Genomic DNA, 15,169 nt, shown 5'->3' with positions numbered 1-15,169 from the left:
GCTTAGCTGTGGAGAGCAGCACCCTCAGACAGAGACAGGCTCACTGGGTGCTAAGTTATCACAAGGGAGAAGCATCCTGGTGAGACTGTGATGTGGTACAGCCTCACTTCGTTCATCCATAAAAATAAGGGGTTCCCCTAAGGTAGCCTGCAATGTCTAGGGACCTTTCTTCCCACCTTGCAAATCTACTTTAATGGAGAGTAGAGTTTGCGGGTTTCAGAAACTCGTGTCCCCTGAAGTGCTGCAAACACCAGGCCACACTTTGTCACACTCTGCTTTGCTGCCCTTGGCAAAATGTTTTCACTTGCTTCTCTGGAAGCTGGTGTTTTATAGTGTGTCTATTTTTAGAAGAGGTACGCAATGGCTGCTGGGACCAACTACTTCAGCAGGCTGAGGAGAACTTTACCCTGGGATAGGCAAATTCCATTCCATGACCTTGCCCTCAAGAACTCTCTAATTGATACTGAGTGGTTTACAACCTCCAAGAAATAGATACCACACTGTGAGCTCCAGGATGAGAGAGAAACTCACTGGGAAGTGATTGGGCCTGAGGATGGGCAGATCCTAATCAGACCTTTTCTTTTTCAGATAAAGAACACTGCATTGCCTGGGGTCACTGCATGAAAGGTCTGTCTGTCTAGGAGTAGGCCAGTCATGATGCTCCACACACTGATTTTTTATGAAGCGCCCCCCCCCCCTCAAGTCCATTCCCATAACCCATAAACACAGGACATTCCCACAACTCATAAGCCATCTGAAATGAGAAGCTGGATGATTCTGGCCTTGATTGAGTTTCCTTTCCCTACCCAAGGTACTAAGGGCAAGGCTGTTAAGCCCACTATAGCCAAAATTGTCCTTCCCCTGGCACACCTGTGGCTTTATAACTTCCTGATGTAAGTCCTTGGTGGCTCACTGCTATAGACCAAACACACTTAAAAAAGTTTTCGTTGCCGTTAAACACTCTTCTATAATCTAGGTCAAATCCCTGGGTATAGTTTTATTTGCCCAGTGTCTCTATTTTCAACCCCTCCTAGTCACCACCCAAACTATAATGTACAATGTTCCCTCTAAATAGGTGGTACTTGGGGCTGGAAAGATCACTCAGATCTCAAGAATGGGATTAGGCTATGCATAGCTGCCTGTAACTCCAGCTCCAGGAACTCTGCTGCCCCCTGCTGGCCTCTGTAGGCAACTGCATTCATGTGCACATACTCCCACAAACATATAATTCAAAATAAAATGGAAATGTCAATAGAGCTAGAGAGATAGCTCAATGTCTCAAAGCTATGATTGCTCTTCTAGAGGACACAGGTTCAATTCTAGCACTTGCACGGGACACAAAAAACTGTAATTCTAGTTCCAGGGATCTGACACCCTCTTTTGGCCTTCAGAGGCACTGCATGCACATGGTGTAGATAAACACACAGGCCAAACATCCATATCCACAAAATAATTTTGTAAGAATTAAATAGAAGAAGCATGTGCACCCATGCTGCCTTCTTGCTTATTTGTCTGGCTCCTTATATGATTCGGGACCTCCTGCTTAGGGAATGGTGTTGCCCACAGTGGGCTAGACTCTCTTATTTATCAAGTAATAATCAAGACACACACCCCTAAATATGCCACTGTAAAATTTGATCTATGCAATTCCTCATTTGAAGTTCTCTTCTCAGGTGATTCTAGTTTGTGGCAAAGAACCATTTAGACTAAAAAATATATGGAGTAATCTTCTCAGCCCCACATAGATTTTTTTTTCAATGTTAGCAACATAACAATATTTGGCACATAACAGATACTAAATTTTAATAACTTAGAGCTATACATTTGAAATTAATTTTTTGACCTATAGTGTTTGCTACTGGTTCATAGTTACTGCTCTTGTGTAGGCCCCCCTGTATCATAGATCTTAGAACCCAACCCTACCCCACCTCTAGAATAAATTTCTAAATCATCCTCAATGGTAATCCTCCTGAGCCAGCTGGTCAGAGTCTCACAAACAGGGCCCCACCTTACATTGCCTCTCTGCCGTTCACACTGCAGGCACGTGAGGTGCAGAGTACAGGCACAGTAAAGGTTTATTGACCTGCTGATTTAAGACATATAAAGGGAAACATTAGAGAGTACAGGGGACCAATCAGAGACTCATCCCTGCAGCTATAAAATGTTTATTATGGAGCAAGGGAATGGTTGAGGCGCCACTTAGAATTTCCTAAGTATATGGAACAACCCTCATCTTAGCCTAGATAACTGTCCCTGCTTTGCTTTTGTCATTTTTTTGGCTGTTATCAGCATCCTTTTAAATTCTGGGGAATGAAACTCAGGCCTCACACATGCTATGTAAACTATATCATTGAGTTCCAGCACCAGCCAATTTCTCACTCTTTCAGTTGTCTTAGCTGCTTGAACTCAATCTGTAGCTCAGGCTGGCCTTAAACTTTCAATCCTCCTGCCTCCACCTCTCTAGCAGCTGAGATTTCAGGTCTGTGCCACCATACCTGCTACCTCTCAATGATTCCCTATGAATACTGACTTCCCAGTGAATTCTTGGGATTTAAAAAAGGTGGTAGAGTGAAGGACCCTCCTTTCTGTGTCCACACATGGCCCTGGTGGCTGGAGGGGGTGGAACGTTACCCCATCATTTCTGAGGCATCAAGAGTGCCCTGTGCCTCAGAGATATCTCACTAGTTCTCAGTATAGTCCGCAGATCCTGACAGCCTTGCATGATTTGCCTGTGTCCATTATGGTTGCAGAACTTTGCTTAAAAAGATACGGTTTAAAACTGGCCTGTTCACACAAATGGGCACTGTAGGCCTTGCTTATAGAGGTGCACAAACACTCTTCCAACCCATTAAGACCAGCCACCCTGCCTCCAGGCTTTAGACAAGAATAAAATCTCCAGAAGGGCCTGTGGCCACATAAAAAAAACCACATAAACAGGTTTTATGGCAAAGACGAATTCCAGTTTAGTTACCCTACAACAGGATGACCCTGTGAGACGCTCTATGCTGACAGACAGGTTCCTTGTCTGCATTTCCCAATGCAGGCACACTTGAAGCATGGCCCACGGGATTGAAGAACTGACTCTCATTTTATTGACATTTTAATTTGTTTACACAGAAACAGCTGCGTGTACTTGTGGCTGTCACTTGGAATAGTGTTGTTCTGGAAGAATGGAGACCGTTTCTAGAGAGTTGCTACTGTAGATATTAAAATTAAACCTGCTGGAGTCTTTCCTTTCACCACAGAAGAACATCACAGGTATTTCTGTAGCCACAGGCCAGTGAACAGCAGGCACCCCTTCCAGTTATTTGCTCCTGCCTTCCATATTTACCTTAGGTGTGAGCACTGAAACCCTGGAACATTAGATGCTTGCTAAACAACGCATCCTCCTATTTATTTCAGTGGTTGCCATGTGACTGTTGCCTGCAAGCCCTCTCAGTACAGCTGATGGCTTTTAACAGACCTGGTACTTATTGTTGATCCAAAGGCTCCTTTCTTCAATGAGGAGAACGAACTCAGTTACACAAAAAGGGGCATGGCTTCCAGCCCAGATGGCTGATATTTGTCATGACAAGCATAAAGAGATCGCTTAGTTTCAGATGAAAAATATGTGCTATCCTCACAGTCCAGTTTTGAGCTTCTTTATCTTTGAATGTGTGAGATATATGTGCATGTCTTTACATGTTCATGCATGTGAGTAGGGGCATGTGCATGTCATGGTGTGAACACGGCAGTCAGATGTCAGTCATCACCTTACAGCTTCCTTGAGGTAGGGTTTCTTGTTGGTCATGGCTGTGTACACCAGGCTGGCTGGCTGATGGGCTTCCAGGCTTCTCCCATCTCACTGGGGAAGCAATGAGATTATAGACTTGTACTTCCATGTCTGGCTTTATGTAAGTTCTGGAGATCCAAATTCTGGTCTTCATGATTATGTGGCAAGAATGTCACTCACAAAGCGTGTCCACCACCCCTGTCTCATGTTTCTGAAGGAATGTCTTCGAGTTAGGAACAGAGCTGCCAATCTGAGTGGCTTTCCCATGCATACATTAGAATTCACATATAGGTAGATTCTGAACACTGAGGCTGGACATGGGAATATAGCCTGCCCATAGGAGTTCACCTTGGCAGAAATACAAACAACTTTCCTTATGGTCTCCCAAAGGAAATTATAGCAACTCCAGAGGCTCCAATGGCATGAGATTAACAGATGAGATATCATATTTGTAACTTTGCCGGTGAATAATTATCTAGGATATGCTGAGAACTAAAGAAATAAAGATAAAGACTTTGCAGAAGACAACACACCTTTAAGAGAAGAAGAGTAAGGGTCAGAAAGGGACCTTTCACCAGAGGCCAACATATTTGCTGAAGCTGTCACTTTACAAAATAATGCCAGGGCCATTCGACTGTGTTACACTTTGTGACTGTACTGGACATTTCAATTCAAACTCAAAGAAAGGAGAAGCAGCCCAAAAGAAACAAAGACCTTAAACTCACCTTAGACTGTGTCAGTTTCTAGTTGGGAGAGAAAATAAGTCAGACTTCAGGATTACTGCTGAAAAATGATTTGAAAAACTGATTTTCAGATACCAAAACCAGGCACATAGGATCTACATATGGTCTACCTGTCTCTGTGCTGAGTGCATAATGGACTTTGGAGTTTGAGCAGGTTGAGGCAGCTGGAATTGTCCATTCTAAACACCAGAGAAGATAGATAGATAGATAGATAGATAGATAGATAGATAGATAGATAGATAGATAGACAGACAGACAGACAGACAGGGCAAGAGCATATTTCAGACAAGCCCTCTTATATCTTTGGCTGCATACAGACTTGCATACTCATTTGAAGAAACTATAAAACATAGGAAAAGAGCTGAATGGAATGGGAGAAAGAGCCCCAGGTCTGTACCCTGGATTGGTGAGAGTTTGTGTCTCCAGGTAGTAGAGTAAGAGAACCTAGTATACAAGCATTGAACAGAGTCTTCACAGGACACTGTTCCATTAACACAGCCAAAATAACTAGACAAATCTCTTCCAAGTATTGAACTTGCAATGGAGAATGTGATGGGAGATTCAGTTTTTCTTTCTCTGTGCCAGCCGGTTTCTCACCAGCATTCAGAGACACAGGAATTTGCTTGAGTGCTCACCTAGTGTCTCAGAGCACTCAACTAAAGTTCCCATAACCAACAAAGGCCAATTCTGTTCAACAAGTATTTCTCAACCTCAACTGTGGGCCAGATTCTGCTAACTGTAGGGATTATACAGCAACAACTGGAAAGTGCTTTCACTGTGGAGGTTTCTGCTCAGTGGGGAACTGAAGGGAACCAACCAACCAGGTCATGTCAATCTGTAGTGATGAGCATTAAGACAAAGGTAAGTGCTGAAGGAAGGACCCTCAGAATTCCCTTAAGGATTGGAGGTATCTTCCCAGGAAACAGGAGTCCAGAAAGAAAAGAAAGGGTTGACCATATGGAGAAAATGAGTGTGTGTGATGGGGTGAGTATGTGTGATGGGGAGAGGGTTTGTCAATGTTTTCCTCATAGAAGGATGCTGAGAAGCACCATTTCACCCTTGTCTGGTATCAGAGTGCTCAGTCCTTCCTGATGCTCTTCTCCTAGCTATATGAAACGCTATCCCGGCTGCATGTGGTCTTTCAAAAGTGTAGAGTGTAGAGCTGGATGGAGTGTAATGGGGACTCCATCTATGTAGCTGTGGAAAAAGTCATCATTCTGGAGCAGGTGGGACTTTCTATGGATATAGTTCTTCCGGGGTCACCCATGCTTATGTAAACAACCCCTCATCTATACTCCTATGAGACAAAAGGACTTATTGGCTTACCAAGATGTACTTGGGTGGAATGGTTCCTTCTATTGTCTTGCCCTATCTAAGATAAGCAGACGTTTGAATTTCTTTAGGACAAGTTCAACCAACACTTAGACATATTGTCTCCTGTCACCTTCATTTTTGAGAACTAATAGAACCCCTATTTGAGTAATACTTCATTTTCCTCTTTTGAAGGAAATTCTCAAGATGACAGAAGGGTTTCGAGGAAACAGTTGACTACACATGAAAGACAAGGTTGCACTGCAGTGAGCTCTACCTCCTCCCATGTGGGCTTTAGGGCAGGAGTGCCCACATAAGGAAAAAGACTATGTCACAGTGGCAATTATGATTTCTGAGAGAGTGTCCTGAGGTCACCTGACACAGAACATTTTTCACAGAATTTTGGAACATCCTTGAGCCTTCTGAAACATGCAGATGAACTCTCAGCCTCCCAAGCCACAGGTGTCACTGTAGAGTAAAACACCCTGATGTACCTGCCTAGAGTACCAGCTTGCCAAAGACAGCTCTGTGGGAGCCGCTTGGGCTGGCTTCTTCTTATTGGGCAGTAATCTTCTTGTCATAGTGCTGGGGTTCTGCAGAATTCTTGTATTGGTTGAAATTAATTTTCAAAGAAAAGCAGTTCACATGGACCCCTCAGAAATGGCTTTCAATGTGACTGAGCCTCGATGGAGTTCTCAGCATTGAAATTAAGATGAAATCATAGCAAGAATCGTTGTCTGCTTACACCCACCCATTGCTTCATTTTTGTATGTTTCATTGGTTCTCTGGAAGGACAAATGCTCAGGAGACAAGCTTGGGCTTGTGTATCCTTTTGGGTTTTTTTTGGGGGGGGGTGTTGTCATTTTTCCATTTATTCATTTATTCACTTTACCATCCCGATTACAGCCTCCCTCGTCCCAGCCCTCCTCAGATAGCCTCTCTCCACTTCTCCTCTGAGAAAAGGAAGGTCCCCACCCTAGGTACCAATCCACCCTGGTACATAAAGTCATTGTAAGACTAGGCACATTTTCTTGAACTGAGGCCAGACAAGGCAGCCCAGTTAGGGGAACAGGATCCACAGGCAGGCAGAGGGGATGCAGAGAGGAATGGGGGTAGGGTCAGGTATATATGTAGAGAGAAAGAGCCAGGAAAATAAATGAAAATTGGTGGTGGGCAGCATGCGAGCAGGGGAGTAGCTCTGGGATATGCCAGAGACCTGGGATGGTGGTGAGTCTCCAGGGAGTCTATGATGGTGACTCTAGCTAGTCTAGACTCCTAGTAGTGGGCCTTATGGAGCCTGAAGTGACCACATCCTGTAACCAAGCAGGAATCCCAGTGGAGGGCTAAAGACACCAACTCACCCACAAAATCTTTGATCCAAAATTTGTCCTGCCTTCAAGAGGTTCAGGGAGGCTGTGTATTCTTACAAATGTTTGTTAAGAGCTTACTTGCAACATCTTTAACAGTGACATTACACCTGAGTGTTCTTCCTGATCATGGAACAGGAAGAGAACATTCCAGACATCTGGGGAGTACTCAAGCTTGGTTATTTTATACCTACCCAAACACATTTTTTTTATATTAACATAACAATAGTTGATATTTTTGTGCTGAATTTATATATTTCCCATCACCTTACAAACAACAAAGCAACTACAAACACACAGAGGTAACCCATAAAGTATTATTACACTAACTAGCTTTTATTAAAGTTTTCTCTATGTTAAAGCCAAGCACTTCAATATTTGGATATACACAGATGATGAGTTGAAAGGTAACAGCCTTAATTGCACACAGGTCTTTACAAGCAAATCTTTGGATGGATCTTAGTCACGAATCATGTAGATGTCTTGGTCCTGCTGTAGGTGGCTTGTAATTTGGTTGCCTGTCATCTGGTACAGTGCTTTGCTCATGACTCACCAAAACAATTGTGTTATTCTTGATGGCTTCCAGGATAAACTTCATGTTCCTTAGTTTGTAGGTAAAGTGACATATTAACTCTCCATTTTGTTATCTGGAATCTCCATGGACTCCTGCCTACCCAACCTCAGGAATGTAAGTCATGTTCTTGTGTTCCTCTGCTGTGTGTTGCTGGGGCTACCCCTCTACAGCATTAGCTGAGCTATGTGGCTCAGCATCTATGTCTAGTTTCTTCTCTCTCATTGCTCAATGAGATTTTATAGTTTCTCACCTGCAACAATAAACCTTGTTTGCCTTAAAGGCAAATGGATTAAATGGGATGGGATGCTTATGAACAATTGTAGGAAGAACTTGGTTACTCAAGAGACCTGATCTTATCAGAATGGTATTGTTTTTTATTCTACCATTCTCTGACCACATGAATTAGGTTGAGGAGCATATCTTGAATTCATGACCCTTGACATCATAGCAAGCTCCTGATATTATGAACCTCAAAGAAAAATGCTTGTGGAACATCTTTTATTATCAATGTATAGCAATAAAACTATCCAGTGAAGCATCTTACTATTCTGAGTCAAGTTATAATAAAAACCAATCCTTTAGAAAAACAACTTCTGCACTCATGATGGTGGCACACAGCTGTGATCCCAGCACTTAGGAGGCAGAGACAGGAAGATCAGGAGTTCCAGGTTATCCTTGAGTACATAATGAATTTGAGGCCATCCTAGGCTACATGAGGCTCTGCCTGGAAACAACGAACAACAGGAAAAACACAAACAAGACCCCACAGAGTCAAATTAAAGCCAGATAGAAAAATACCCTTGACTGAGTAGCTCGAGTCCCCGCTTGCCACTGACCAGACAGTGCTTCTCAGTCTTCCTAGTACTGTGACTCTTTAGTACAGCTTTCACGTTGTGGTGACTCCCAACCATAAAATTATTTCATTGCTACTTCATAACTAATTTTGCTACTGTTATGAATCATAATGTAAATATCTGATATGCAGAATATTTGCTATGAACCACAGGTTGAGAACCAGTGAACTACAAGCTCATGACTACACGTCTCAAAGATACCAAATGTGGTTGTTTGTGTTATGTCATCATTCAGGATGACACTGTTTACATTTCCTATGAAAAAATTTTACTTCTGCTCAAACCTATCCCTTCCACAAGCTGTTTTTTCCTTCGTATGGACCTCATGAGTGGTCTCATCACAGACAGGCTCTGTTGACCATGGTTGTCAATATTTTAGAGAGATGGGCTTCATTCACATGAGCTACGGGTGAACTGGAGTATTTGTTCTAGGTCAGTCTTTCCAACCACATCCAAATCTAGAGATGACCACTGTCGTCATCCTTCTGGAGTGGATGACTAAAGGCTCCATCTGTGTACACAGCTGATGAACAGGTAGAGTTAGGCATCTTGGAACCAAAGACCGGAAGAGCTGGAGTAGATTGCATTTCAAGTATGGGGAAATTTGGGCCCAGGAATATTTTACATGCTACAATTGACACCAGTGTTCTTTCCACAGCATTACATCCTCATAATAGAATAAAACAATCATATAGTTACTCAGTGCTTACTAGCCACAAACGTGCTTAAAATAAAAGTTATTTCTGTAGGGTTCAAGTTCAGTAGAATAAATCATTTAGGCCTCTATGTATCGAGATTTATCATATATCAGACAAGGTACCAAGCAGTTCACATGCATCACATTTTCTTATTACTCAGCATATCCCTATGAGGGACGTGTCAGTATAGCTTCTGCCTTTCCAATGAGCAAACTGGAACAGAGAAACTAAGGATTCAACCAAAATTAACTTGCAATCTTGAGTGTAGTTGAGTTGGCAGAATGCTTGCTTAAAACCCATAGAGAAAGCCCAGCACTGCCAAAAACCCAGCCTGGTGGTGCACTCCTGTAATCCCAGTAAACAGAAAGCAGAGGCAGGGAGGTTAGGAGTTCAAGGCCTTTCTCAGCTACATAGCAAGTTGGGGGCCAGCCTGAGGTACATAAGACTCCTTCTGTCTCTCAAATAATTAATTTTGGAAGCCATTCTATCACTGGTTAATGGCATTGTTGCTGCCCATGACAAATGGTATTTGTGCCATTTTCTTTTGTTAAAATAATCATTATTGGTTTTCTTGGGGGTTTTGGGGACGGGTTGGGGGCCTTAAACAAAATACAAGAATTCTTTTCTGCTGGCATGCTCCACCACCATCACATTCCCTGCTCTGGACACATACATACAGGAATCATTTGGAAAAGTCTGCTCCCACAGTCACATGTCCCTTGAGAGAAGGTCATGGATGAAAGGGAGATAACATCCCCATTCCTCAAGTAGCTAAAGCCTCTGAGTCAACCAGGACCCTTTGTTCATTAAACTCTACACTGAACCCTTCACCAAATCAATAGGCTCCTTCTTGCAAACTGTCTTTCACCCTCCTTCCCTTTTTCCCTCCCTCCCCTTTCTCTCTCTCATTGCTTGCCTACTGTCTAATCCAGCCTCAGCTCCCATGCCTATCCTTCTCCAAATACAGTCGTTTTTGTAAAAACAGTCCCTAGGAGTTCCTTTGAAACTGTCCAAAGATTGCCTGCATCACTCACTGTGGACATGAAAGTTCATCTAATGCCCAGGGGCTGACACAGACCAGGGTCTCCTCGTCTCTAGCCTCCTGTCACCTCACTGTCTGCTTCTCAACACCCAACCAGACCGATTTCACTCTCCCATACTCAACCTTCTGGGCTATGGGAAGCCAAATGGTGGCCAAAACCATGCTCATACTAATTCCTGGGGGTTGTAAATGTTACTTAATGTTGGACTATGGACTTGTAGATGAAACCAAACTAAGGTTCTTTAAATGATATTATCCTAGGTTATTACTAGATCCAATCTAATCATGCTTGTCTTACTGGAGAGATAGAAGGAGGGAAGAAAGAAGAGGAAAAATAAGAGAAGGGGAGGGGGAAGAGGAGGGGAGAGAGGAAGAACACGGTGATAGTGGAAACTGATAGACAAGATAAGGGAGTTGACCTGGAGCACTTCATCAGCTTCTAGGAGCTGCTGAAGACATAAAAGGAGAGTTTGTCCTGGACCCCAACAGCACAGCCTTACCATACCCTAGTGTGTGTGTGTGTGTGTGTGTGTGTGTGTGTGTGTGTGTGTGTGTAATCCTCCTGAGTGCTTGGATTATAGGAACACACTATACACACACACACACACACACACACACACACACACACACACACACATCTCCCAGAGCTGTAAGACAGTGTCTGTGCTATTTAAGCCACTAAGATTTCAGCCATTTGTCACAGCAGCAGTAAGAAATAGATATACCCATCTCTTGAATATTTATTGCTAGGGTTAGCAGCTGGCTACTGTTTCTCTTTATGCAATTACTATCTGTCACTTTATAAAGCCAGTGCATGTCACAAATACGGCTGGAAGGATGGAAGGACTAGGTGGATGAAGTAGTTTAAGTGTCTGGTTGACTCTGAAATAAATCTCAACATAAAGTTGGTTGGACATAACCATCCTCCCACATACCTGTCTCACACTGTCACTGGCATGCCCAGAAGAGGTGGGAACATTCACAAGTTAGTTAGCTACGACTACAACCCTGGTTGTCAGCACTAAAGTAGAAAATCCCAGGCTTAGAAGCCTCAGCCTGCTAAGAAGATGGCGATTATTATTGCCCTTTCAAATCGGAGTTCCAACACACATTCCAGAGAGTTGGGAGGAGAAAGGAGCCCACACAGGCCACCACACTGACCCCCTCTACAACTGTCCCAGCAGAGCAGGGCTTGCTAGATGTCATTTATCTATGCCATGTTGATTCATCTTTGAACAGCAATTTATAGTCAGGATGGGGCGGGGCATGGAGTTGGGAAGTGGGGCTCCCATGTGGTTCCCATGTGGGGTTTCATGAGGTTCCCATGTGGGAACTGAGATCCATAGTATAATCTGCAGCCACTTCATAATATAACATTACTAAGACACGCTATCAACTCAAACAGCTCAATCCGATATCTGCCTTAGAGAAGAAAGTGTTTAGCAGTCCCTTACTACTGTTAGACAGCATCTCCCACTGCTGTCACCAGCAAGCGACAAACACATTCCCTTTTCCTGCTGCTTCTGCTTGGCTCCAACCCCAAGGCCAGGATAATTTCCACTTCGATAAGCACTTTGCCAGATTTATAAATCACGTCTGGATGGGCCATCAAGGATGGTAATAACATTCCCTATCTTGCTGCATGAAGTCATGTGGATATTTCTGTCTTGAGAAGAAATGCATCTAGTTTCCACTTCTTAAAATGTGAGTTTGAACCCTGCGATGCCATTTTGATATGGACACAGAGATGGGCAGGTTGCTCGATGCCACCTCCTTGTGGAGCCTCTACTTATTTCTCTTTGCTCAGCTCAGCATCTCCTCTGGAACACATAACAGCATCCCACTGCCCTTCCATCCTGTCTCTTACAACATGGTGTTCATCTCTTAAGGACAAAAGTCACATCTTCTGCATCCCTTCTCCCCTTGGCGCTTGGCATGGAACCAACCAAGTATTAAGGAAGCTCAATGTGAGGTTTTTTAAAAGGTAGACCTAGGCAGGCACAATACACAAAACACAAGACACAACACAAAGTACAAAGCAGTGTATATTGAAGTGTTCAACTGAAAAAGTTCATTTCATCAGCAGGATATTGGAAACCATGGCAGGGAGAGATTACCATGGAATGGGGATTGCATAGGCTCATAGAGCAATTGTCTTTTGAAACAAGGCCTCGAGTATCCCAAGTTAGCCTGGAATATAGCCAAGGATAACCTTGGACTTCTGAGCTTCTTGTCTCCACCTTCCTGTGCTAAGATTAGATTTCTGCCAGCACTGGAAGTTTTATGTGATGTTCAGGATGGTGTGAGGTAGATATGTTGGCAAGAACTCTACCAGCTGAGATATATCCCAGGCCTGAGAGTAGCCGTACTTTTCTCTCTCGTGTGTATGTGGTACACATTTTGGGTGCATGTGTATATGTGCCTATGTGCAGGAGTATGCATATAAAGGACTAGGGCTGGCATCAGCAGTCTTTTGGGTTGTTGTTCACCTTATTCACTGGGACAGAGCCTCTCCGTTGAACTCAGAGCTTGATAATTCAGCTAATCTTAGTAACTATCTTGCTCCAGGGATCCCCTATCTCTGCCTTGGGAGCTCTGGAATTACAGTCAGACAGCCATACCCACTCGGCATTTACATAGGTTCTGGAGATCTGAACTCCACCCTCACACTTGAGTTTCTAGGCTTTCATCTTCCCAACCTTAGTATTCATTTTTATCAGCAAGAACTAGCAATATAGACTAATTTGTTTTCACATGAAGAAATTCAAGTGAAGGTGACTGTTATCTGCATTGGTAGGGGGCTGAGTGATTTGTTTAACTCTAAATCACTTTACCTCTTGGTAATATTCATAATCATAACCTTCATAGTATCAATCTAATACAAAGACCACTGAATGCCTTTGTTTCCATATCATAGACATTAAATATTAACACATGGTTGGCGTCTAGGTACTTCTCAAACTATTTTACATCATCAGGTCTTGAGTTGTATTTGTGTTGACTGAGCAGACACAACAACAAAGACAACACTTTCTGGCCAAGTATCTAAAGTATGTGCGAACTTAGAAACAAGAGGAGGAGACTCAAGCACCTGAAAGGAGATAAGACTGTCTCTCCTTAGCTTTGGTTTCATTTTAAAAAATAACATTGGCAAGGAAGAAAGAAAGAAAGAAAGAAAGAAAGAAAGAAAGAAAGAAAGAAAGAGAGAGAGAAAGAGAGAAAGAGAGAGAGAGAGAAAGAAAAGAAAATTAACCAGGCATGAAAATGCAGTTAACATCTGTCACAGATATAAAGATTTGAGTAGCAATTTCTGGTCACTTGTTTAAATGCTTAGAAAGCACTTTCCCTGTGTTTTATAAAAGTTGATGAGTAGACACACACTTTAAATAAACTTTCTAATTTGGATCATTTTGAGAAGTCCCGGCACTATTCCAAACGACCAACTTAATCATCTCTGCTCTGAAGTATGGCTGGTGAACCACTTGCTAAGGACATCATACACTGTCCCTTGATCTACAGAGCAAAACAAAACTCTAAACACTTCACCCTGTGTAGGTGTGCCTGTCAGAGACAGCCCTTACCTTCACAAACAGGAAGATCTCAGGGTCGCTGAAAGCTGCTTTATTTTCTTCCAAACCGACAGCAGCAGAAGGGTAGGCAGGGAAATCCTGGCTTGTGGCAAGGACCTTGCTGTGCTGAACCCTGAAGCTCAATAAAGAAGGCGCCTCTTCCTCAACCATTCTTCCTTTCTCCTGAGCTTCCCACGGGAGAGGCTCTGGGTCCTGGCTTAATGAATGTGAGTCTTCCATCGAGACATCCCCGACCTTCTGGGGCTCAGAAATCACCTCATCTGGCAGGAGGTAGCCATCTTCTTCTGGCTCCAGGGAGGTTGGGGTGGCTTCGTCACTTTTTGAGACATACGGTGACAAATAGTCGTATTCGTGGCTTTCTAGCCTGGTGGCATACAGACCATTTTCAGTCCATGAGTCTTCATGGACTCTGTCATACAAAGGACCATCATTTTCCTCCGGCGGGTCTGGACCCTCATCCGCACTCGTCTTTTGGATTGTATCATAGATCTCACTGTAGTCTTCGTTCATGTTGCTTGGTCGGGCAGATCCTTTCCCAGGCAGAGCTGAGTAGGTTTGGCTAAGGAACAGGCTAAAGGATGATGTTTTCCCACTGCACGAAGGAATCAATGGGCTTTTGAAGTGCAATCCTTAGCAACAGCCATCAATGACGGGTCTCTAACAATCATTTACCGGGAGACCTAATAAGCAAACCACAGGTCCGTTGGACAGAAGATAAAGTTCATCCATTTGGTTAACTCCTTCACTACTGAAAAGACTCTCAACTAGACCCTGGTGTTTCCTCCATATTCAGCAACTCTAAGAAGTTGAAGCATCAATCCAGTCCAAGTTGAAATTCTGAAGAGTCAGCCTCTTGTGACTCATGGAGGAGCCCCCTGCTGCAATCACCCTAACCACTAATCCCATTCAAGAGATTCCTGTAAGTCAGTGGATTATAAGTCCGAGTAAACCTGTCTCTTACATCTGAGTCCAATTCAGCATTTTGTTTTTCTGACGTTCTTTGTCATAAATCCCACGCAGCCCAGCTGAGTAACCAATTTCATTTACAGCTCTTATCTAGAACCCCAGTAGGTGATTAAATGGCAGAAGGAAAAGAAGATAAGTGCCTGTGGATTCATCAACACAGGTCACACCAACCGAGACTCAAACATTTGTGGCTTTGGTTTGTATCCAGCCCCCCCCCCCTCGCACTGTACACATTGTCCACAGTCGACAGAT

The 15,169-nt window shown here is 43.4% G+C and overlaps 1 protein-coding gene across 1 annotated transcript in view; it reads right to left on the bottom strand.

Moving 5' to 3' along the window:
- The window catches only part of Clic5 (chloride intracellular channel 5), a 144,086-nt gene extending 129,503 nt beyond the window's left edge, over positions 1-14,583 (bottom strand). Inside the window, exon 1 of the mRNA XM_034521469.2 lies at positions 13,943-14,583. Within this exon, the coding sequence (XP_034377360.1) occupies positions 13,943-14,461 (519 nt within the window). The 5' untranslated portion in view covers positions 14,462-14,583. The remainder of the gene's footprint in view (positions 1-13,942) is intronic.
- Between the last annotated feature and the right edge of the window lie 586 nt (positions 14,584-15,169).

This window comes from Arvicanthis niloticus, chromosome 17, assembly GCF_011762505.2.
Source record: "Arvicanthis niloticus isolate mArvNil1 chromosome 17, mArvNil1.pat.X, whole genome shotgun sequence".
In the NCBI taxonomy this organism is placed as follows: Eukaryota; Metazoa; Chordata; class Mammalia; order Rodentia; family Muridae; genus Arvicanthis; species Arvicanthis niloticus.
This window is presented reverse-complemented; position numbering and strand designations above follow the sequence as displayed.